This window comes from Ursus maritimus (assembly GCF_017311325.1).
Source record: "Ursus maritimus isolate PB19 chromosome X unlocalized genomic scaffold, ASM1731132v1 scaffold_X1, whole genome shotgun sequence".
NCBI lineage: Eukaryota > Metazoa > Chordata > Mammalia > Carnivora > Ursidae > Ursus > Ursus maritimus.
In genome coordinates this window covers 42,075,033-42,101,839 of record NW_024423319.1, presented here as the reverse complement: position 1 = coordinate 42,101,839, position 26,807 = coordinate 42,075,033, and the positions used below count along the sequence as shown (strand labels likewise).

Sequence of the window (26,807 nt, the reverse complement as noted above, 5' to 3'; positions counted from 1 at the left end):
CAGCAGGGAGTCTGCTCCTCCATCTCCTTCTGCCCCACCCCCAACTCATGCTCTCTCCCACCTCATGCTCTCTCCCACTGTCTTTCTTTCTTTCTCAAATAAATAACTAAAATATTTTTTTTAAAAAAAGCAGGAAACAAAAAAGTCAGCAGGGTACCCACTTTCACCTCACTCAGGAGGCAGCTGGCCATTGGTGAGAATATCTCTCTGAAGAAACAGGAAGCACACTTCTTAGGAAAGTTTCCTGGCAACTTAGTTACTCTGTAAAGAACACTTATTCCTGGCCATTCAAGTCCCTTTGCAACTTCACTTGAGAAAGCAAAAAGCAGGACTATGAGAAAATGTCACATAGGGCAGGGTTTTCCCTGTGAGGGGAGAAAGGAGAAAGACAAACCAGGGACAGTGTCTGGAAAAGGCAGGTCCATGGTGAGGGGCTAGCAGCATTGGCAGGTTAGGGCAGAGAGCACATGCCTGCATTGGACAAATGCAAGAGGAAAGTAAAGAACAGACTTCTCATGGTATATTTGGGGATAGAAGGCCACTAATCCCTTTCAGTTTACTTTTTATAAGATAACCATTTTCAAGGTTCATTTCTTTACCTTTTTACCCCCTGTTGTCAAAACTCTAACCTCTAACACAAAGACTACACCTATCGATTATTTCCCTTCATGGCATGGTGCAAAAATCTGATTTGTTTTCATAAAATCAGCTTAGAACATAAAGCCCAATGTTTACTCCTTTTTGCCACACAAATCATGTTGGCTTCATTTATCAAAGCCTACTGGCATGGTAATATTTCTTTTTGCTGAGTGAATTCCCCACTTCTTTCCTTTTCCATCTGATCTTCACAACAAGAGTCACTTTTTGTGTTTTCTTGTTGAAGGTTCCATACATAACACCCAGTTAAGATTCTCCATGCCCACTGGAGACCTTGTGAGCTACATAATCATCTGCAATTTTTGCATGGCTGCTCTCCCCAAGTCAAATCAATTCAACCAAGAATACTGTCTTTATTCCAGGCTCCTCAAAGAACATCTTGGAGAAAAAGAAGTTGAATTGGCACTCATCTTTGATTCAGTAGTAGAGGCTGACCTGGCAAATTATACCTGCCATGTGGAAAACCGAAATGGACGGAAACATGCCAGTGTTCTGTTGCGTAAAAAGGGTATTTATTTTTATAATTATTACTATGGTTTGTTTAGCTACCAAGTAACTATTGAAGTTAAATATGCTTCCTGGCCTTATTTTATCATTTAGCATGAACTTCTATTAAACATTTTATCTTCTTAAGGAAAAATATCTCTTTTGCTATGGATATAAGCATAGAATGCCTATAATCTTCAATCCATTAGGAAGTAGATAAATAAAATGAAATATTGTTATGTGTTAAATTCAGTGAAATAAAATGTACCTTGGTTATAAGTGTTACATAATGTTTGATAGGTATTGCCATTCAAATTTTTCTCTGTACTTCACCATTTTATATTGCTTAAATGAGAAACTAAGGAATTTATTATTGGATAAGAAACAAAGCCACTTTTTTATTCCCAGACTAAAATATAAATAAAAATAATGACAAGTATCATAATATTCTTATAATTGCTATAATAAACATTATAAACAATATTTCATGATATGACCTGGTGGTGTTAAGAGGCCTCTGACAGGTGCATGTTCTTTAAAATATTGCAGCATTTATGGAAATCCCTCTCTAAATTTGGTTCCAGATAGGGTGGAAATTGTATATAATGGACAAAGAAAAGAAACTAAATTTATAGATAAAGAAGATAAAAGCAAATATAGGAACAACAATCCCAGCAGCTGGAGTAGCTTCTAAGATTGGCTCTTACCCTGCCACAACTCTTGATTACTGCAAAAAGCTAAATATTTCTGTATGTGTGCATCTGGCAAAGGTTTTTGTAAATGTAACAGAACAAATGTTCCCAATCAGTGTTCTTGTCTAAGCTATAGAGTAATAGAACAGATTCAGTCAACAAGGTCACTAGTTGTACCTCTTAACCAAGATGGAATTTCTATTTTCCAGCCAACCCTAAAACTTGACCTTGACCAGCAATTCTAGGAGAAGCAGGAAAATGTTATTTTTCTGAAAATAATGCTTTCGTCTCTCTAGTACCATTTCTTACTCAGTTATATTTGATTCCACCTTAAAATAATGGAGTTTTTAAGTATGAAGGAGTCTAATATAGAAAGTGAAATCAGGAGACCCTGGTTGAAGAGATCCGAGTTCAGCCACTGATTCAACTACTTGGTTCAGCAGGACTAACTTGTCTGAGGAAGCATCCTGAACCTCAGTTTTCTTATCTGTAAAACATGGATAATAATATCTACATTGTAGAGACACTTTGAGGCTCAAATGATAATGATATAGTGTGAAATATGCCACACTCAGTGTTTGCTATTATGCAGAACTTGGATAACTTCTCCAGTACACTAGGCAACCACATAGTCCACCTATGCAAAAGGCAGACATTGATCACGTCCAGATACCTTATGGCAAAGATCACTTTGTTCCTGCTCATTCTAGTCTTATTTTAGGCTCAGAGATCATCCAAGCCAGGGTCTGCAGAATCTCTGTATCCTCAGCAACTTGGGCAATGTCTGACCACTAATAGGTACTTAGAACCCATCTGATTAATGAATGAATGTTATCTTTTATTATTGAAGATTATGTGTAGCAAGTGTCGTGCTAAGTACTGAGAAATAGAGTGATGAATAAGTTAGACATCCCCAAGCCTGTGTGGGGCTTATAGTCTTCAGAGTAGTGAAAGTGCAAAGAAAGACAAACATTAAACATTAAACAAAAAATTGCACAACAAATACATAGTGTTATTTCTATGAGGAAAAATAATGGTGGTGGTGGGGTTCCTATTATTCAGTCAGCAGAGATAGGAATAGCTTTGTGTTTAAAAATAAATCAATTTCTGGGGCACCTGGGTGGCACAGCGGTTAAGCATCTGCCTTCGGCTCAGGGCGTGATCCCGGCATTATGGGATCGAGCCCCACATCAGGCTCCTCCACTATGAGCCTGCTTCTTCCTCTCCCACTCCCCCTGCTTGTGTTCCCTCTCTCGCTGGCTGTCTCTATCTCTGTCGAATAAATAAATAAAATCTTTTTAAAAAAATAAATAAATCCATTTCTCTTTAATAAGGAAAGCAACCACTAGCAGCCCTTAAAATTTCTAATAATCTGACAGTAGAAACCAAAGCACACTGTATAACTGCCACCTCCCATGGCTTCCGCAAGGAAACGTGTCCAAAGCATGAATAACTGAGAATATTAATTCTCATCTTTCTCATCTCCAAATATTAGAGTTCCCCAGGGTTCGGGACCCCTCTTCTCACTTACTCCCTAGATGATTTCATTCCATCTCCATCTCATGGTTTTGCTTACTTACGTACATGCTGACAACTTCCAAATTTATATCTGTAGCCTGCCTGATCTTCTTGCCTAAACTCCAAAGTTGTTTTCCTAACTGCCTATTCAATAACTACTCAAACACTCCGCTAGTAGACATATCTATTAGGCATATCAAGCTTCCCTTGTCCTAAACAAGAATTCTGATTTCTCTTCCCTACAAACCTGATCCTCCAGTTGTCTTCTCCATCTCCCTCACCATCCTTCCAGTTGCTCAGGCCAAAATCCTGAGTCAGTCTAGTCCACCAGCAAATCCCATGGCTCCACTTTCAAAACATGTCCAAACTCTGATGACTTTCCCCACCTTCATTGTTACCACCCTAGTCTGAGCTGTCAGCATCAATTGCTTGACTCAATGCAATGGCCTCCTAACTGGTCTCCCTGCTTCTTCCTTGTCCACTTATAATCTATTCTCATCACAGTAGCCAGAATGATCCTTTTAATATATAAGTCAGATGATATTCCTCTAATCAGAACCCTCCAATTACAGAATCCTCTCTGTTACACTTAGAATGAAATCCTAAATCTATGCCATGGCCTATAATGCATGACATAATCTTTTGTGATTTCTGATCTCATTTTCTGCTACAATCTGCCTATCTGTCTCAAACATCACACACACTAGCTTCCTTCCTAATTCTTGTGCTCACCAAGCACAGTCCTGACTAAAGGTCTTTGCACTTGCTATTTCCTGGGTCTGGAACACTCTTCCCCTCACTGTTCCCACTCACTCTTTTCATATAGGTCTCAGCTTAAATATAAACCTACTCAATAGTTTTTCCTGGCCACACTATATAAAATAGTACTACCCATCACTTTCTTTGTTTTTATTTTTTGTTTTCTTTTGTTTAGAATTTAAAGAATTGTAATACAGCTCAAATCTGTGTGCCAGGTCCATTTCATCTCCTTCACTGCCAGATCTGGGGGCAGGGACTGCTTCAGTTTCTCTGCCTAAAAATTTTAGCTTTATTGAGGTAAAATTGACAAATAAAATTGTAAGATATTTAAAGTATGCAACATGATGATTTGCTATACATATACATTGTGAAAGGATACCCCTTGTTGAATTAATTAACACATCCATTACTGCACATATTTATCTTCTTCTTTTTTTTTGTTAGGACATTTAAGTTCTGACCTTTTAGCAAACTTCGATTATACAATACAATGTTATCAACTACGGTCACCATGTTATACATTAGATCCTCAGATCTTATTCATCTTACAACTGAAAATTTGTACCCTTTTACCAATTTCTCCCTATTTCCGCCCATACTCCCAGCCCCTGACAACCATTTTCCTACTCTCTTTTTCTATGACTTCAGGGTTTGTTTTTTGTTTTTTTTTAAGATAAAGATAAACATGTAAGTGATAGCACGCAATATAATATTTACCTTTCTCTCTCTGGCTTACTTTACTTAGCATAATGCCCTCCAGTTTCATCCACGTTTTAGTAAATCACAGGATTTCCTTCTTTTTTAAGAGGAAATAATATTCGTTGCCATATTTTCTTGATCTAATCATTCATTGATAAACCACCCAACACTTTCTCTTTTTTTTCGCTTGCTTGGCTCTATTTCTGTTTATTGTATTTATTACTATTTGAGATCTCATTACATGTTTGTTTTCTTCTTTTTTATTTATTTAAATCCAGTTAGCCAACATATAGTACACCATTAGTTTTTGGCACAGGGTTCAATGATTCATCAGTTGCTTATAACACCCGGTGCTCATCACATCACATGCCCTCCTTAATGCCCATTACAGAGGTGGGTTGGGGGACAGGGTATTTGTTTTCTTCTTATCTCCCCCTCCTCACTAGAATATAAACTCCATGAGAACAGGGACTTTTCCTACCTTATTTACTGCTGTATCCCTAGGGCATAGAACATAATAGGTGCTCAAAAATATTTGTTGGGTGAAAATGCTCCTCCTAGAGGGCCAGAGCAATAAGGTGGGGATAGATAACAGGGATTGGTAGAGAGGATTTCTCTGTGATTTTCTCTTGACTAGTGTCTGCCCTGGGCTATCTAAATGCATTTCTCTTTTTAAAGAAAATCACTTTCCAGATTGGGGGTTGAAAATATAAATACCTCAGGGGCCAGGCAAATAGTGAACTTTTTTTTTTAAAGAGGCTGGATATTAGGGAAAAAAACACAGACTGGAGAAAACATGCCTCACCTTAAAGGAGCAGTCACTACTCTTTTCTAGAAGATCATTGCCATGATTGCTGAAATGTAAACCCAGCGACATGAGAACTTTTGAATTTTCAAGTTAAGTTGAAAGACTAGGTATGCAATGTTTTGATTTTTAAATATTGATATTTATGTTTTGGAAATACTGTATAGAACAACAAAACCTTTTGGGGGGGCATGGTATACCAGCATGCACTCTCTGTTTTAGGTAGTAGTTAAATTTTTTTCACTGTGCTTTGCAGAAGGATGCAGTTTATCTTCCCTTATTCCATTTTCCTTAGAAGCTCTCAACAATATGGTAGAGCTCCAGAAAAGATTGAGAAGCCTGATGGCTCTGCTCCAACGTTTTTAATCAGACTGAGCTCTGGCTTGTCTTGCAAAACTTCAGATGTTTCCTTTAGAGTTGAACCTTTCAAACTTTATCACAGCATAGCCTGGCCTCAGTGGCTGCAGTGTTTCCACCTGGAATATAAGTATGGCTCTTTTTATGGAACAATAACTTCGTGATGAGCTGTAAGTCAAATACTGAAAATGCCCTAAGTGGTAATTATGGAGTTTTGATGAATCCTTTCATATAGTGAAAAGGCCTTTCATAAGATGAAAACTCATGTCTAATATATCCAATTAACAGGGTCAGGCTTTCTCAGAGTAAAAAGAACCTTACCTATCCATCTTTTACCTTCACCTACCACTTGCTCACTCCCTGATAAACTATTATCAACAATTACAACTAACATTTTAGTAAGAAGTCCATCCTATTTGTGTGTGTGTGTGTGTGTGTGTGTGTGTGTGTGTGTGTGAATCAAGACTGAATTTATGCTAAGGAAATTCTGGTAACTGTTTTTTCTCTGCACATATTGCCTTTCCCACAAACAGATCTTACCACTGAATCTCTCTGTTCATTCCCAGTGCTACTGCCCCATGCCAAACCCCCAGTCTGTATAGGAAACAATCAGCTGGGATCTCCTAACCTGCTTCCCAACTTATGAGCTAGCTCAAAACATTTCCAGTCTTCCCTCTCTCTAGTCCCTTGGCTTCAGCTGCTATTTGTCCCATTCTATAATGTCTGATCTTCATGTTCAAAGTGAAGAAATAGTTGGGTTCAAATTAAGAAGGTTAAAAAGAACTACACTTGTACTTTGAGTGCCTACAAAAAGTTACAATCCCATAAATATTTGCAGTTCTGCATATAGCTATCCCTGTGATGTGTATGTAAGACATAGTCCAAATAAAATGACTTTCACCTTCTCAGGAAATGTCCCTAGAAGTATAGATCCTGCTGAGATGGAAAATGGCAGTTGAAAACAGAAGACAAAGAAAAGCCAGGTGTCATCTGGGTGATGACAATTCTGCCCTCTGATTATAGGATGCATGTTTCCCTTTTAACGTCCCTGCCTGAGCTGAGTGAAAGAACACTGGTTGAGTCTCAAGGACTAGGTACACAGTTTTCAACGTAAACAGCCATCATTAGGTAATATCTTTCAAAGACATTTTTATAAAATGGACCCTCAAACCACAAAGGCACTCTTCACATCATGATTTTCTTTCATAAATTTACTGCTGAAAAAAGGTGTCTGCTACTTGGGAGCACAAATTGTTCCTACTGCTGAAGTTTTCCATCTACCTAATAGTAACTCTACTCTGTAAATAGCATAGAAATTGCTGAAGAAAATTCCCATTTGGTGACTTTGAAAGCAGTTGAAGTCTATTCTGACCAGAGACAGAGACAGAAATATATGGAAAGAGAAAGCGTCCAAAATATTTACAAAATAAAATGAACATTTTACAGCAGGAAAAGCATGTTGAATCAAGTCAATCAATGTCCTAAGATCAAAGAGAAGTTAGTTTCTAGAGTAACAAAAAAATCATATTGCTCTGTCAATTTAACACTGGCTGTTAAGAATGCATAACTGATGTAAGATGGTGAGAAAACAAGCAAAGATTTTGATATTGTAGGCCCACACAGGTCTCATAAGCAAGCCTGCCTCACCACTACATAGAGGTATGCAGTGACTCCTGGGAAGCTACTTTCTATATAGAGGGCAGGAGGCAGAGCTAATGTGTGGTAGGATTTTTTTTTTTTTTACCTGAGATGTTGTGGCTCAGTTTTCAAAATGACTACCTCTTGTAGCAGGCAGGACAGAGATAGATTCCAGTTTCCTATCCCTACTCATTATGGGTCTGCTCATGATATTCCTTAACATATTTTGTCCCTCACAGCAGCCCCACTCCCTTCCTTTTTCCATCAACCCCCCTCTTTCCTTACTCAAAAAGAGTAACATTTATTTATGCTTCTTACATTTCCACTCAGTAACTTTCCTGATTGGCCATGCTGTCCCTGGCTTCTACCATCTCTTCTCTCACTCAACCTCCTTTCCAAGACCAAATTCCCTCTCTCCCCATGAAACCTAAAACTTTTCTTCATATGCGGGACCCCAGGGAGCCCCTTTTTTTCTCTCTGGTACAGCTACAGAATTCTTCAGTATCCTCTAATGAAGTGCCTGAGACCTATTCAGTCCTTTCATTCTGCCTGGTGAATTGTAGTTTAGGTTATTTCCTTGGAATTAAAAGGGCAGAAAGAGCCAAAATTCACTACAAGTCACATGTTCTCATGAAGCATTACCAACAGTTCTATGGAGCAAAAGGGAGAAGGCTTGTTTTCCTCTGTCAATTTCCAGGCTGACGCTTATAAAACTGTGGTGTAATAAAAAGAATCTTGAATTTGAAATTAGAATATCTGGGCTCAAGTCCCATCTTGGCCACTTCTTAGGTGTATGACCTTGAGTAAGTGAATTAAACTACTGAGTCTCAGATTCTTCATCTATGTATTCGCCCTATAGGATTCTTGCGCTAAAGGTTTACTTACAGAACAGATTGATAGACTGGTTGAAAATTTTATGTATAATATATATTACATGTAGTATCTATTATATATATGTAGTAGTATATTATATATACTATGTAGTATGTGTGTAGTAAAAATTATATGTAGTATATATTATGTATATTTATCTTTTTCCTTAATCTTAATTGTCATATGAGCCTGACTAGTTTCTCTTAAGCAATAAGCCTATGTAGAGACAAGGGATATCCCCAGGGAAATGTTGGCAATCTGGTTGTTAAGAGACCTTCAGGAGTGGCAATCTGTCATGGTCAGAAATTTGATTTTGACAGTGACCCAGAATTAACCCATCAAGGGAGGCTGATTGATGTCAACCAAACTCATAAACAACTGATAAACAAACTAGAATGTCACTGTCTTTTCCAGTTTCTAGCTACATGGTAAACAGAACTGGTAATAAAAAGAAAAGTCAGTTAGTAATTATGGAATTAGATTTAGGGGAGGTTAGCTGATCTTTTAGGCAATTTTATCTATGTTATATTAAGACGAATGAATGTCCCAATTTCACAAGGGAAGATATGTCTCTGGTCTGGTGTCTTTCAGATTCAGCATTTCTCTTCTAGACATTGCTGAATTAACATTCTAAATTCTCTTCTGACTTCGCGTTTCTCTAAATTCCATGGTACTATCTCCTTTTTTGATGATACCCCTTAGATTTATTAATATCACTAATTAAGCTACAGGTAAGTCACATTCCCTGAGCCTGGGATACATTATGTCTCCTTCCATTATGTGTTGATTTAATTGTTCCAGCTATTACAGTTCTAAGGGTGATCCACTGGAGCAGCCTAGGTCTACTATCAGGTAGCCTGGTGTTGGCTGAATAGTCCAAATTATTAGCCTGGGTTTCTCATTCACTTTTAGCCCCACTGGGCATATTATATTGTATACATATTATACTCATTTATTCAAATAAATGGGGGAAATGGATAAGCTAATTTCCCTAGGTTGCCTTCTATTGGATTATTTTCCTAGGGTTAAATGAAACGGTTAAATCTTGCAAGCTCATTCAATTTTATTTGATTCTGAGAATAATTTTATGATGCTGTTCTCATCTAGAAGAATAGGGCCTGTAGCCTGAGAAGTACTAGATGGTAATCTTACTAAGTCAATAAGGTAATTTAACTGAAACAACAAAATATTGGCCTTAGACCCAGAAAAAGGCAGTTCTAACAGTTCCCTGAGATACACTTAAAACAGAAGTATATAGGTTATATCTAGATGTGTTCAAAACAAATTGGGAGTGACTATTCCTTTTCAGATAGACATCACTTTCAACAGTAAAATTATTCAGATCTTTAGAAAAGAGTTAATTTTATGAAAATTTGATTTATACAAATGTGTCAAGAACAAAGCTACTTACAGCATTAAGCAAGAATCTTTTGGAAAGAAAAGTAGAATGGGTTGTACATCTTACAGACTAGAAATATGGAAAGATCCCAAGTGTTGCTGATTTAATTACCCTTTCCTGTTTATTCTGTTGGTTCCAGATTTAATCTACAAAATTGAACTTGCAGGAGGCCTGGGAGCAATCTTCCTCCTCCTTGTACTGCTTGTGGTCATCTACAAATGCTACAATACTGAATTGATGCTCTTCTACCGACAGCATTTTGGAGGTGATGAAACTACCAATGGTAAGCTGTCTCCTATTGCTCGAATTCAATTAAAAGGCATGAATTTGTGATTATGTAGGAGAGTATCCCTATTCTTAGGAGATACATGATGAAATATTTAGGGTTACAGGGCTATGACTAAAGCAAGTTACCCCTCAAAAAGTTCAGAAAAAAATTGTGTATTTATCAAGAAAGAGAACAAAGGGGAAAAATATTAACAATAGATTCTGGGTAAAGGATATATGGATGTTCTTTAAACTATTTTATTTTTGTAATTTTTGACATTATTTCTAAATAAACAGTTTAACAAGGAGACATGAATTGATCAGGAACTAAAATAATTGCTGTCAAAACCTTTCCCCTTACTAAGAAATAAATTAAGAATCAATTCCATTATTTTCCTCCAGAAAATTCAAATTCAGGTACAGATAATTTCTAGCCATTCCTGGTATTGAAAAAAACAAACAAATCATTTAGGAAACGGATTAAAAGCTATGAAGATTCTATTTTAAAAACTCACAGTGCATCTGGACCCACATATTTTGGATAATTGTAGAACCAGTCTCAAAAATGACCTTAAAGGATAGAAATTCAGAATGTAGTTTATAATTTTCTTATGTGTGCCATCTAAGGCCCTTGGAAATCTTTTGAATGAATTATCAACAAAGCATTGTATTGAGTCTTGTTTCTTTGAACATTCAAAAATGATTTAATTTTTCAAGAGAATAAATAACTGTATTTCAAATCAATACCAATAAGAAATCATGACACGTAACTCAATAGGCATAGAGTCCTCACCCACAAACTACTGTAAGTCTTGGAAATATATGTGTGGAATGCCTTAGGTAAACCAAAATTAAAAAGAAGTCCATTTGTAAGTCATTAAAAAGTCAGATTTGGATTCTAGTTTTCATTATATTGAAATAATGAAAGTTAGAGCTCTTGTTTGTTTTTCTAAGATCATGATCTTACCTCAAAGGAGAAGAGCTCATGATTTTGTTTCTTTTTATAGTGGTAGAAGAAGGGCAGAGTGGTGACTGTAAAAAAAACTTTTGAGGAATCTTTGATATTGGTCCTATGTTTTCTATTTTGTAAGTAATGATATGAGTGGGTTTTAATTGACTTTTATATTTTTATAGTAAATTAGAGATATGCTGTTTGGTGAGTATATATGCATATATATGCATGTTCTTTAACAAAGCAGTATATTTACCTAATTATTATAGCAGCCCATTTAAAAGTGTTACATACCCTTATTCAGACATTGTTTCAAAATGAGTGATTAGGGCCTGTTCCAACCATAATTATGTGCTCCAACAATGTATATGAAAACGTGGTCAATCAGTTTCTATATCCAGCAATTAATATAGAAAAATCTGACTTCTTACCTGCACATGTAAAATAACTAGATGAAATGTGCTACTGAGGAAAAAGTCACTGATTCCCAGGTGCCAACATATGGCTAAATTATCCAATTGGGAATGTAAAAGATGCATTGTCTAAATGAAAGAACATAAAAGGGAGGCTCCTGTGATTACTTTGTTTTGAGTCATGAATATAAGCAATTTGTCAATACTCTCTGTAAGTGATGATACAATTTATTAAATTAAACTGTAATAATTAATTACATTCATCACCCATACCCAATAATCCAGATTAACTGATCAGTTGTAGTACATATTTGTAAGACTAAATTCATGCTACTATTATAGGACATTTCAGGGATAAAATATTCAATTTTGCATCTACATCTCCAATGTGGTCCATGTGGTCAAAGATGACAAATAATCTAGAGCATTTTGATTAAACAATTGTATGTATTGATTCCAAACCAATTGTTTTAGGGAGAAAATGTAATGGGGAAGGATGGGACGTCAAGGGTTTTCATTAGGAAGGAGTATTTAAACATTTTTTATTCCTACATGGAAACTTAGACCTTAAATACACAACCTGTACTGGCTGAATGGAATACTAAAAAGTCAGCAGGTATGCGGTGAGGATGAATAAATGAATATTAAAGCTCTTTTAGAAATACTCGATTTCATGATGCCAAATATCAGCTAGATAATTTCCAAATTTTTCATTTCTTTATTTAAATATTTTGGCATCTCATGGACACAACTTAGTTTTACCCTTATACTTTTTGTTTACATTTTCTCTTTGATTCATATCTCATAAATTTTCTGAAAGTTCTTATAAAAATGCCTTATTTTTATAAAATAAAATCAACCCATCAGACTTTGACTTCTTAGCCATTTTTATATAATTCGTTTCATTTTTATCCACCAAACAATGATTGCTTCATTTATTTGACTTTTGAGTTGTTCAGTAATTAAATATTTATTAAGTGTCTACTATGTGGTAGGCATTACGTATGGTATATTTACTTATATTCCTCATCTGGATCAACACACACACACACTATAGTAGGCACTAGGGACATAATAATCAATAATGTGACACAGTCTTTGCACTTCAGAAGCTAAGGATTTAGCACTGTGTTTAGCACAGCCCTAAAAGAACTGGGTTGTAAACAGGAATGACTTCCTGGTGGTGAACAAGATTAAAATGAGCTTAAAAAACTGGGAAGGACAGGTGTGACAACAGGAAAATTCTTCCACAGACAGTTTGGTTCCCTTCCTCATAACTTCTCTCTCCATTGGGAACAACATACCTATGGTGATTGCTGTGCAAGCCCTCTTTCTTATAATGCTCTGCCATCTGCATTGTGCTCTATTTTCTGGTTCCTTAGATGAGCTTAGTCAGCACGATTTAACACAGAGGAAGGCTCATTAGCCTTGCCTAGCTAAGTGGTGTTGCTGAATTGCCATTTGGTTTTAAAACAATTTTCAGGCCTTGTTGTTAACCTTATTTGCATCATGTTGTTGATTTTGCTCCTCCATCTTCCTCCTCTCTGTGAGCAACAGCTGTGGCTATTCATGAGGTTTTCTTGGCTGTCTATATAAGGCTGAAGTGCATTTTTTAAACTGTGGCAACTGCATCACTGCTTGCTCACTAGCTGGCATCCTAGAGCTTCTGGGACATCTGACATGGTGGCTTTGAGAGCGCTCTTCCTGTTCTGTCCAGCCACCATAAGCTCTTTATCTTTAGTTCATCTTAAAGGGACATGTCTAAAACCAGAAGTAACACTTTTCCAAAGAGTGATGTGTTTCTAGAATGTTAGGTAAAATTTATTATCCAGACGTGTTGGGTGTTTACACATATCAAAGACATCCATGTTCTTTATCATAACTTGATTTGGGATATGCAAATATAGCAATATTTTTCTAGAAAAAAGTCTATAGCATCACCTATATAGGGCATAGGTGAAGTACGTAAGGATCAGGAATATGTGAGTTTAGGCATGGTTGGAGGGCAAATAGTCTTAGTCAGGATAAGCAATGGAGGCAAAAGTATAAAGGCCTGGTCAGATGAGTAAAAAAGTCAGGTAGTCATTGCAGATGGCTAGCTCATAGTGGATGTTCAACAAATCATTGTTGAATAAATTAATAAGTAGTTGAATTTAGGGAGGTTTGTGAGGTAGAAAAGTTATCTAAGTTGGAAGAAACAAGGGTCTGGTCTGACATTACAGAATTTAAGGCAGCAGCACCATCCATTAAGAACAATGAAATACATTCTGTTCATAGGAATGGATCTGTTTGTCCTTTGGCCTATTTTATTCTTCCAGCTGTGTATCATCGGCAGCTCTAAGTCCCAGGTGAGTAATTATAGCTGGAGAAAGTCAAGGGCTTGCAGGTGCATCCTGAGCTTGATTGGAACAGGGGCAGAGGTGCTAAGATTACCAGGAGGTTCTTACATTAGCATTGCTTATGAACATTCTCACTTCCAAGTGGTGTTTTATGCATAAGAGTGGAATGTGCCCCATTTGTAAGCCAAATGATCTCAACTATCCAGGGCAGTCCTTCATGTGCATCTGCTTCTTGGCAATCAAGTAACCCAACCAAGGTTTACGGAAGCCTTTTTCAGCCAGAGGACATGCTAAAGAAAAGCCTTTTGGCTTCACGCACCATCATAACATAAATAACCAGAGTTCCTTTCATGTGGGGGTGGTGAAGACTGGAATCTTACTAGAATTAGAACAATATAATCCTGCCTCAGATATCTCTAGATAGTCAGAGGGTCCCACGTACTTCTACCCTAAGGTTTTTATATCTCTTCATATGTATATCATTTATTCCTCCTTTAGTAGGTAGAACTAAATCATTAATGGTATAAATGAGTGGCTGCTTCATTCTGTAAATTGGCTTTTGGTCAGGTTTCAGCTATATTCTAATCAAATCTGCTTTAATGGAAAATATTGAAGAGGTTTAGAAACAAATCCTGAAATATTTGCCTATCTTTTAAAATTATTGTTTGCAAGTAACAAGGTTTAGTAAATACTAACATTTTCACTTAAGTCTATGCTCACTACATTAACTTTTAAAAATAATTTTCTATAAATAAGGAAATTTTGAAACCCACTATAACATTTCCAATGTGGCCTTTCTAAAACCAATGGGGACTAACAGCTTGAGTACCTGTATCCATTAATAATTTTTAGGAAAAAATTTATAAACATTTTACATTTTCTCTTTGGGGAGGCTGGCTCTGAGCCAGTACAGCAAAGGAGCAAAAAAATACTTTCTCAAAGCACAGTTAACTCCCTGACTAAATGTGTTAAGGGAAAACCTAATTTGGCAATAATGGAAAGATGTATATTTTGAAGCAAAGACTTCCTTTGGAAGCTTGTGTCAAATTAGTTGGCCATGGATTGAACAAGAATAACAGACAATGCACTTGTATAAAACCCAGCTGCTGTCTCTAATATTTGGTAATGAACTACTTTTTGTATATGAAGATGATGATACTAACCAACTGGAAATGTGGCATGTGTTGTGAATAGTGTCTCCAGGAGTGAGGCTGGATTATTTTGATCTTCCACACTCAAGGGCCCAGCCCCTCTTGGATCTCTTGAACATATTTGTGCAAAAGAGGTATAGTCTGTGACCAAGTAACAAAGCCAAGCCAACTGGCACAGAAAAAGTTCAAATCCATGACTTTGGTCTATTTAGTCCTGCATTCAAACACACTGAGCTAATCATTCACACATCACTGAACATCACAAATATGTATAGTCACCAAAAGTCACAAATAATAATTCTCTCTTTTATTCTGTCCTGACTATAGGTTTCCCATTACCACAACAGTTTCAGCCCATATCATATGACTAGGTTATGTGGAAATGCACTAGATTTCTTATAACATGGCATGTGGTTTATTTTTTTTTCTAATTGTTAATGACAGTCACTAGTTACAGTGCTTAGTTCAGCCTGTTAGGGGTTATAGACTTTTAGTACTTAAAGAGAACCTACTAATATATTAAACCCACTTGTTGTTCTTTATATTTAAGACAATAAGGAATATGATGCCTATCTGTCTTACACAAAAGTGGACCAAGATACTTTAGACTGTGACAATCCTGAAGAAGAGCAGTTTGCTCTTGAAATACTGCCAGATGTCCTGGAAAAACACTATGGATATAAACTCTTCATCCCAGAAAGGGACCTGATTCCAAGTGGAAGTAAGTACTTTCAAGTTTTGTATTTAAAAATTTTTGTTTCTTTTATGAAGTTATATGATGGCTTCAAAGGTCAGAGTCAAGTATTTAGATAGTTGTTTCTCACAGTAGATTTTTTTAAATTCAAATTTCTCCACTATGCCTGTGTTCTGACATTCTAGCACACGAATTTTTTAAAAGGCACTCTCACTAACATTTTAGGTATGGTTTTTAAATTATGCCTTAATGGTATTTTTTTATTATATTGCCTTAGTGTTCTGAGAAAATGATGATCCTTAAAAAAAAAAAACTCTGTAAGTCAAAGTCTTTTCAATGGATTTCAGTTCCAAAGCTGGTCTTCTGTCATTGTGTTTCTACTTATACCTACATTCATTGTCACTAATAACTGAAATTATGCCTTGTTACTCATTTCCAGATTTATAGAACAAAATCCACATAAAAAATGTATGTGAGGCCATTTGGTATAGCACTTTCACTGTGTATTTAAATTATTTTAAAGAAGCTCTGGACTATGTGGGCTTGAATGCTACTTTTAAATTATGCTGCATATTGAAAGCTGTTTTTGAGCTTTTGGAATAAATTCAGGTTCAAGTAAAAAATATATATATTTATTTCCTGTTCATGTTCAGAGTGCTGTATAGGGTAAAGCATAAGGGGAATAGAGAAAAGCCTAAAATACAACCCTGCCCTCAAAGAGTTTAAAATGCCATTGAGGGAAAATAAAACTGCTGGAATTAGTTTGCATATGATCTATATTAATATCCTGAGGGGGGGATTAAAATGTGACTAGGGGGCGCCTGGGTAGCGCAGTCCTTAAGCGTCTGCCTTCGGCTCAGGGCGTGATCCCAGCGTTCCGGAATCTAGTCCCACATCGGGCTTCTCCGCTGGGAGCCTGCTTCTTCCTCTCCCACTCCCCTGCTGTGTTCCCTCTCTCGCTGGCTGTCTCTCTGTCACATAAATAAATAAAATAAAATCTTCAAAAATAAATAAAATAAAATGTGACTACAAATCAGAATATGGTAATTTGTACACATGCAATAACAAAATTAAAAGGTTTGTATTTTCCATACTTCGCAGTATGTAAAATATTTTCACATAATTTCATTTCATGTTTATAATAACCCTGTGTGGAAAAAGAGCTAGTACTATTATCGTCACTTTACAGATGAGAAAGTAAGTTCAAGAAGTCCAAGATCAGATAGCTGGCAAATGGTAGAGCTAGGATTAGAACCTAGATCTATTTGACTTTGGTTCTAAGTCCACTAGATCATGCTATTACACCATAACATTTATTCAGATTATCAACAGTCTACCAAAGGCTGCTAAACTGAAAGGAGATAATTTGAAACACTTGTGTTTTGGTTGTTTATCTCTTTTCTCAGAATGTGTATGTATCTAAGTATGTTTCTGTACGCATATGAATATGCACACTTAAATGTACATAGAAAGGAACAAAGAAGACAATATTTACTGGTCCATTACTTCCCTGTACAACAAATGTAATAATTCCCCAAACTCCTTCCCATAGTCTTCTACTCTTTTCTTTCTGTAATTCCCTTCATCTTTATGACTTGAGATACCACTTCTACATTGATTGAACCCGAAGGAACCTGCTGATACCTATGAGTCATTTTTGATTCTTCTGTATCTCTCTCCCAAATCCAGTGTCTCTTGCATCTTTTCCATTCTCAGTTCTACCATTCTAGTGTAGGCCCTAATCACCTCATTATTGCAGTGTTGATTACTCTCTGCGTTCTTTATTTTTCTTCCCATCCATTTCCACAAATATGTGTAACTCCTTGATCATGTCACTCGCCCATTCAACCTTAAATTTTTCACCATTTCCTATAAGATAAAATCCATAACCTTCAGCTAAACACTTCTGTAGTCTGGTGCTAGCCCAGACTGGTCTCCTAAACTTGTCTCTTACGATTTCCCCTAGTTATACCTTTTAATCTAACCACATTGTACCTTTGATATACATTGTGTGTCCTTATAATGCTTTTGTTCATGCTAGCCTTTTATACCTTTACAAATCTTACTTACTCTTCTCAATATCACTGCCTGTGTAAAAAGCCCATAATAATTTCTCCAGCCCTAGCGTTCACTATGCACAGTCACTTGTTGGCCTATAAACTATCTTAACTCCTCAGCAAGATTGTAAGCTCCATGAGGGCAGAGACTATATTTCATTTATCCTCACACTCCTGTCATCATCTAGCAGAAAATTTGAGCTCATTGGATGCTTCATAGGTCCTTGTTGATTTTGTTTGAGCAGTGTCAAAGATAGGAGGAAATAATGAGAATGAAATAAGTTAGGGTTTAAATTTTTGCATGACAGTACCTAAATGGCATTTGTCTTTAACAAGGCAAATGTGAAAGCTAAAAAGGAGCTTTCTACTGAAAGAAAAAAAATTGTGAATAATTCATAGGAATAGTTTCAGTCCTTAAAATAGGCTATTTTATTTTTTTGATATTAGAAAGAATACTTACAAGGGGTTGAACACTGATGAAAAATTAGAAACATTTCTTTACTATTTTTGCTTAATTTATTAGATTAGTACTTATATTTTTATTTTGCCAAGAGCATCTTTTTAAATGTAGAAATTCTGCAAAATCAATTTTTAGAGTGATAATATCCTAAATTGTATTAAAGTAACATCATTACCAAAGTGGAATTTATATTCTCTGTTAAGTCATCTTCAATGGGATTCAATGTGGTACTGGCCTTTCTGTCTTATTCCAAAATTGTTAGCACCACAGTAGGCAGTCTTTATCAACATCACCAAGTGACTGAAAAACATTAGTCTTTATGTCTAAATATTTCAACATTGACTATCTTTCTTCTGAACTGGAAAACATTGCTTCACCATCATGTACATCAGAAAGGGAAATGGGGATAACATGGAACACAGGAGAGTCACTTTACCTAAGACTCAGTAGATGACACTTGCTTATTATGTAAAGAAGAAGCTATTATGCATAGGTGAGAGTCAGACCCAGGCAGCATGAGGGTGAAAGAGATGCATCCCAAAATCATGTCTTCTTAATGCTCCCATGTAGTCTATTTTGGTGACCTGACAGGTCAATTGAATCAACACACTGTGTCAATGTAGCCAAATAGGTGGTAAAATATTTTATACCTCATTGAGTTAGCTAGTCATTTGGCTAAATTGATTGAAATTAACTAGTTGTTTTGGTGTATCATAGACAAGTCTGAACATCCTCCTTGACCATAGAGTGTGAGGCTTATATAAACCATGTTTCTTAGCTCAAAATTACAAGATTTGAGTTGAGGACTGTAACACACTGAATAAGAGATGATAAGAAGTTGTCACCTAGTATACCCTGACATTTAAAGAACTTAACATAAAAACACCCAAGAAGTCATTAGGACGGCAGAGATTCTATAGTCCATAGAAGATCAATTTAATTGTTTTGAGATTCTACAACAATCAGACTGAGCAGGGACTTGGATCCTGGGTACTCAATGGTACACAGGAAGACTCCTTTTACAAGTAAGCCATTTGGGACAATTATGCAGTTTTTAGATGCAACCACTGGAGGGTGTTTGATTTTAATCCTTCCTTCCTGAATAAGGAAATTCATGTTCTCTGAATTCCGATTTGCGAGTGTAACCTGCAGAAGTTCTTAAAAAGGCCCTTTGACAATTTTTCTTTTTCCATCAACATTTCAGAGCTGGCTGAGCAGTCACCATGTCACGATTAACGAGTTTTTCCTTGGCATTTTTAGCATGCATTCAGGAAGTCGATGAAGTATATGAATAATATACTTGATTTACACATGAATGACAGAGTAGAACATTTTGGACTTGGTGTATGTGTGTTATTAAAGAAGCTTCTGTGGTCAGTATTTGCAGCCATTGGTACAGATTTAACAGGTTATGCTATATAAATATAGACACATTCCTGGGGGGAAAACTAGTTACAATATTATAAGCTATGTTTGTCCCTCACATCTCATTTAAAATATGTTGACCCAAGACTACTCCTTCCTCCAAAAACTAGCAATGAGGCCTTTGAGGATCGTAAAAGCAGGCTTCATAATATCATCCTTAATCTACAACAATAATTTTTTATGAATCAAATTAATGAAGTCTATGACATTAACCCATTAATGTTTAATGTCTTCAGTTTTGATGTATCTTCAGTTTCTTTTGCACCATTCTCATGATATTCCAACTCAATCTCATTAACACACAAACCTTTCCAATGCATACAATTTCAAAAGTACATGAAGGAGACTCCCCCCACCTTCTCTTTGTCTCTCAGTCTCTCTCTTCCTCATATGATCAAGGGTTCTCAAAATGCTTCAATATAAAGATGTCACTTTCCAAGGTAAGGTGGTGTCTGCACTATTCCCACATGCTCTACTAGAGAAGTGTCCTTTGGCCATTATGAACCAGCAGAGATGGGGAGATTTGACACAAATATTTTTCCTAAAGACTAAAACTAAAAGTCTTCAGATCTGGACATTATTTTCCTGGCAGTGGCCTACCTTTCCATTCTTGAGGCTGTGGCCAGGATCTTCCTTATGTTTTCTCAGGTTTGGTGCCTGAATGTGGCAAGAATTCCTACTTTCCAGTAAAAATTTGGTTTGTCTCTTCCCAGGCTAGAAACATCTGTCCTGAGAATAGCAAAAGCAACTTTGTTGCCAACAGGCGTCTGAGTGTTAGAACTGACAGGCAACCAAAAGAAAGCCAGATAGAAAACACCCTACTCAAACTGCCTAGAGACACAAACTTGAGACGTAGAGATTTTCTCACCCCTGCAGCTGCTGGGTTTTGTGGTGTAAAGTACTGTACACAGAGCACATTGTGTTCATGGGGCCTAGTGGATCCTTGAGGAATGAACAGATGTGCTCTGAAGCTGACATGTGACCAATAGAACCCAGCTGTGCAATTGAGATCCTGAGATTGGGGACATTTTTGGATGAGTACCATTTAGGTTCTCTATCCCACCTTCTATCAGTGTTTCTGAAGGGATTAAAAAACATAAAAATATAAAAGGTTATTGAATTAGGCTGAGGGCTACTGATCAGATGGAGAAAATAACATTCTAAGACTAAAAGTAGAAACAACCCAATCCTGTAGCTGTTGTTTGCCTTTAAGAGAAAACAATCAAGGTACTTAAAAATGCATATGCAATATTTATTAACAGTTATAACTTGAGCCAGTTCCTTCTGAAGGTTTAGAAAAATCTATGAATATCTAAGTGGAATTTGAAAAGAAAAAAATCCTTCAAAGACATTTATCTCAATTTTCCCTTCTATTCAAAGACTGAGTTATTCATGCATTATTATACTAGAGAAAGACATTAATAAACTAAAGATATTGTCATACATATGTTTGATCAGCTCTGTCTGTTGAAGTTATATTTATGAATTTGGCATCAAGTATCAGTATTACTGAAGGAGTAATTGAGCGAGTGAAACTCAAGAATCCTATAACTCCTTCAGTAATTTAAGGGAAAATGATAATGTCTGATTACATTCTTGCATTTCCTCACTATTCTAATCTTCAGTTTTTTAATGCTTAGTGCTAGCCATGTGATTGTGCTGACAATGGAATGACAAATGAGTGGAGAATACATCTGGTGTCAGATGATCCCTAGTCACTGCTAAGTGAGGCATGCAAAAAATATTTTTGTACATGGATCTGTAAGTACTCATTGCCAATAGTTCCTCTAATAGCTGGACATATTGGACACCATTCAAGTAAATTTTCCTTGGGGAGTAATAAAATCCTTTTCAGGCAATCTGATGTCTGTGACCTAAAAAGTGTGAGGCAGGGGTGACATGCACAACTATGGAAATTTAACACATTGTGTGCAATTTACTCACATGGAATAAAATTAGATATGCCCACTATCCCCTTCATGTTAAAGCCAAGAGAAGGGAATTGTACCCCAATATGCCTCCAGATGTACTGAGGTCAATGGACTGAGGTTTCTCACAAAAGTTTAAGGTTAAGGAAGAACTGTGTAGAATTTCAATCAAGAAATCTACTGCTTGAATGGCACAAAGAACAAGCACCTTAAAAAAAAAAAAGAGCATAAGACCAGGATAAAACTGTCTTTAAGTTCAAAGGAGCCACAGAAAAGACAATATAAAGAGAGAGCAGGTAATCTTGTTCCCTATTTACTAAGATTGCATTGATGGAAATTAGTTCTATCTACAAGTTTCTAGGGCATGAGGTTAAGGGAGAAAAGAGAGGGGAAGGACATTTTGCAGACTTTTTTTGCTACTCTCCACATTATCTTTCCCTCAATATTCTCTGAATGTGTTCCATTACCTACCTCCACCCTTGGTAAAGAGGTGAAGAGAGATGAGAAAGAATTTGGAGATGTGGACAATATTCCAGAGTAAATTCTGCCTACTGTCATGCTTCCCCACCCACCCACAGATAAAATGTAATAGCAAAAGTATGGGATTCACTACCAGAAATACAGTCTTCAAAGTAAAAACTGTGAATAAACATAGTTCGCTATACTTACAAGGTCTTAGCAAATCCATGTTAACCATTGATCAACCAAACTATCAATAAGTATTAATTAGTATACTTAACATTAGTCAGTAGAAAACAAAACTCCTACCAAAAAATTTAGCCCAATAAACTATCTATGAAATATCAAGCCAAGGACTTGGAGGAGAAAAGGAAAGTTTTTGTAAGGTAAGTAATATCACGCACTGTTTAGAAAGCCCCTCCTTCCCACACATACATCTAGTTAAATAAAAATTTTATTACTTCAATCTTTGTGACAGACAACACAGGCAGAATCTAACATCTGCCAGAGGCAGAATCAAGACCCAAATCTTTAGTAATATCAGCCAAGATAAAAGAGTCAGGTTGTCAATCTATATAACTCTTGCAATAGGTTAGTATTAAGCATCATTATTTAAAATGCAGATAGTATATTCAGTGAGACTACATTATAAGTACCTCACTGTATCTAATTATACCAGAGAGCTAATAATTTTTCCCAAATACATAGTTCTGAATAATACATTTTTCTTTGATACATAGGAAACCTGTATTATTTTTGCTGGTTTCTCCATACAAGTCAAAGGAAAGGACCCACTTAATCAATTAGAAAGAACCCATTTCTAATTTCAATTTAGAAATTAAATCTTGAATTAAAGTCTTGAAATATTAACCCATAGGTTTTAGAAATACCACTGTTGATAATGTTGGCCAAAAATTAACGAAGTAGTATCTATGTTAATGCATCCTGTCTCATCCTAATGATTTGTCTATTTGATAGTGGATGTACATAGCTGTGGGTATATCAAACTATTATTATATGAACCTGGAAAAATAGTAAATCATGTCTTTGTCTACAGGCTATTTGTCTTTTAACTTTTTAAAAATATGCCAACCACCCTTAACAGTGACCCTGACATAAGATAATTTACAAGTAACTAATTGATTAGTTTGATAAATCTAATGGTTAGTGGTTAGTAGGCAGTAGCAAGACCTCATGGAAATTCCTAAATATATAGGGGTTTTTTTCCTCCCTTGTTCTTCTGTCTACATCTGCAGCAGATTCAGCACCTGAGATTTAGAAGAGTACTGAGTTCTTTGGGGGAAAGTATACACATCCCATTAGAAGCCATTTCTTGGAGCTGCCATTCTTCCTGCTTCTATTTCATTGCTTCATTTCTTTCTTCAGTTTGCTTTTTTGCTTTGTTAATAACTGTCCTGTTTCCAAGTCACTTTTGTAGATCTAATTCTACTTTTCTAAATGCACTGTAATTTTGGTTTATACAACTGCCCCTGAAAGAAATTTTTAAATTGAATTTTCTTTCCTTTTAATAGTTTTAGGTAGTCACTTTCCTTGTTTCCTGTTGGCTTGACCTTTCTTCGTTCTCTAATAGGTACACATCCCAAAGAGGGCCTAGTGACAATGCATTTCCTTTCTAGAATATTTCATAATCTCCATCAACTCTCAGTATAGACAAAAGAAAAAAGGTTCTTTGAAGTTGCACTTATAATGTGAAAAATGAATTTGTACCAACTCAAACCTCTATAAAAAATACGGTCAAGGGGATTTTTTTTCTTTACCACTTGTGAAGATCACAAATAGACTAAATGTAATTAGCTTTATTTTGTGTCTGATAAATTGGTATGGTTTCACGGCCTTGTCTAGAGAAGCAGAAGACTATCATACCCAGGCTTCTTTAGTCTTTTCTGTCATCATAAGTTGCTTCAAACCAAAATCTGCAAAGAAATAACTTAATGACCTTTTATTTAAAGAATATTTTATATTTTTCTATGTGGAAAAAAAAGAGCCTTTGAGGGATTCCTGGTACTCAGCTGCTAAATTCTCCTGAATAAGTCAAGGCAAGATTTAATGAATATTCATGTGTGCTGTGGATTTAGGGATTTTTTTTTAAAGTTTCCTTATTATCTCTTCGTGGTAACAAGCTTTTTAGAATGGTTTCTGAAGATTTCTAAAATGTCCCCCACAAAACCACAGCTCTTCCATGGCAAACACCACTGCCTGTCACAGACTACACTAGCTATGGACTGGCAATGTCTTAACATGATACCTGTTTCTGCTTAGTTTATTTGGAACTTTTCCAAACCTAAACACCCTGACTGGTCTCTAATTCAAGGGCAGCAAACTTTCTCTGTAAAAGTCCAGATAGTAAATATTTTTGGCTTTGTGGGTCATATATGGTCTCTGTTGCATCATATTCTTTTTTTTTTCACAACCCTTAAAAAGTTATTCCTTGCTCACAGACCATACAAAAACAAGACATGTTCTTAATGGATCAGGCCCTAGTTTACAGTCATTGGATGCAAACATGCAACCCGGGGGTAAGAGGGAAATTATTTGGGGCACTTGCTGCATAGAAGCCAGCAACAACTTCCTGGCTAAAGATTAGCAAGTAAAAAATATTAATCCTACCTGTTTGGTCTCTTGTTAGTTTACTACATTTTCCATGATGGCTAGGTCCTGGTTTTTTTCCCAAAGATAAAAAGACAGAAAGTAAAGACTTAAGAAGGGAGGAAGGAAGGGCGTGAAGGGAGATAGACAAAAAGAGGAAGGGAGAGCAAGAGAGGGAAAGGCAGAAAGAGAGAGCAAGAAAGCAAAAAGGGAGATAAAAGGACAAGAAGGAGACAGGACAGTAAAAGAAAGAGAGAAAGAGAGAGGTAGAGAGGAGCTGGGGGGGGGGTGGAGAAAAAAAACATAGAAAAACAGAGAGCGCCAGAATATGGAAGCTAGTGCACAGTCTCTCCTTCTTTTCCTTAGAGCCAGGCAGCTCTTAGAGGCACCTCCCCAGCTGCTTTCAAACATTGAGGTTGCTGCCCAGCCACTGATCACCATCCCAAGAAGTGAAATGTGGGCTTCACATCTGAAAACTTCCACTTGGTTTTTCACCAAGTGAAATGGAACACGAAATTCGGGGCCCAAGCAAATGGCTCATGTTTTCTTTGGGACACTTGGTCTGTGTCTACCCAGGGAAAAATTTGATGTACTGACTGACTGACTCCAGTGCATATGATTAATGTATATATAGGGCAAACCAGGATAATTCAGACCTTTTTTTCTTCCACAGCAGGTTTTCAGCCGGAATTATCTGGAAAGTTGCCTCAACTCTCCACTAGGCTTTGCCAGGATAAGCACAGCCAGTGTAGTATGCAAGAGACAGGGACCACTCCCTCTATCCAAGGTTCCCTTCAACACCCACACCCTGTGCAGCTGAGCATAGTGGGATCTGTCCTGACAGTCATTCTTTCTGGAGGCAAATGCAAATTCTGTCTAATGAATCTCTAAGAGGCCCCCAAAACCCTAAATGTTGCATTTGGCTTAGCTGTCAAATGGCAAAATATAATAGATTGATGAAGGAGGAGAAACATACAAATGGGAAGAAAAAACGTACCCTGTTCCCTTCCCCATTCAGGAAAGCGGATAGCAAAAGCCAAAGCCCATAAATCCCAATCAAACTAATTAGTACGTATGTATATAGTTTCTCTTAAGACTGTGAACACCTGGATTGTAAATTTTTTCTCTAAGTAGAGATATGTATAGATAGACATACCTTTTGTTTTTAAAAGTATAGTTAAAAAGTAAATTAGACTACATCCCAACACATAGAAAAAGTGTTGCTCATAGAGGCATAGTTTATGTGACAGATGTGCTCCTTACAAGATTTGTACAGATCATTTTTTTAAATTAAATGAAAAGCTACAATTAATGAGGGAAGAATACTACTTGGAATAACCCCTTGGTAAATTATTTTGTAAAGAATTCCTCTATGAAATTAACAATTAACTCATAATTTACCTGGCAAAACTGTATTTTCATGGACTCTTGTACTGATGTCTTAATCTGGGTTTGGGTTTTGTTTTGTTTTGCTTTGCTTTGTGTGGAGGAAAGGTGAAAAGAATAATGGGAAAGATGCATGATAGTTTATTTTACTGTATCTTACAGATCCAACCTCTAATGATGAAGCTTCCCACATAACTTCTTTCTTTTTGGGAGCAGGAAGAAAGGAAGAAAATGAAGAGTCAGAGCTGTTGATACATTGGGATAAAATTTTTCCACTCTATTGAAACTTTCTACCTTTCCTTCCATTCTGTTTCACCAGTTCTCTAAGTGATAATTACAGAGTGATAACTTCCCCATTGCTGCTTGTGTGATGTTTTTATTTTGCTTTGTTTGTTTGTTTTTATTTATTTTATTTGTTTTAGATTTCAATGCTGATTTTTTCCCCTGAATAAATAATCTCTTTAAATTCTTAAGAGGTTCCCACTCCACTTAGAAGTTGCCTTACAAATATTCATTGTAACTACTGCATGAGAAAGTCCTAAAATGTATTAAGTAAAAACCAAAACAACAGTAACAACAAATTGTTAAGTGGGCAATTTTATGTGTATCTCTTAAAAAGTTTTTTATTTATCTATAGGGTGTGTAGAAAGTTTACTCATTTTCACTTGTGAAAATGTTCTTGCTGCCTAGTGGTGGAAATAAAACCCTTGAAAAGAGACGTATCTGTGAAATATGCATCTGTAAAATAAGTTTCTCTTTTCAAATGGCTTGTACTGGGCTGTTTGG

General features: G+C 36.3%; 1 protein-coding gene across 1 annotated transcript; it reads left to right on the top strand.

Annotated features, from left to right (window-relative positions):
* Positions 1-8,909: 8,909 nt before the first annotated feature.
* IL1RAPL2 (interleukin 1 receptor accessory protein like 2) lies at positions 8,910-26,305 on the top strand. The gene is made up of 4 exons (XM_040628046.1): positions 8,910-8,925; positions 10,023-10,166; positions 15,556-15,726; positions 26,184-26,305. The coding sequence occupies exons 1-4, from the start codon at positions 8,910-8,912 to the stop codon at positions 26,303-26,305; spliced, it is 453 nt and encodes a 150-aa protein (XP_040483980.1).
* The last annotated feature ends 502 nt before the right edge of the window (positions 26,306-26,807 follow it).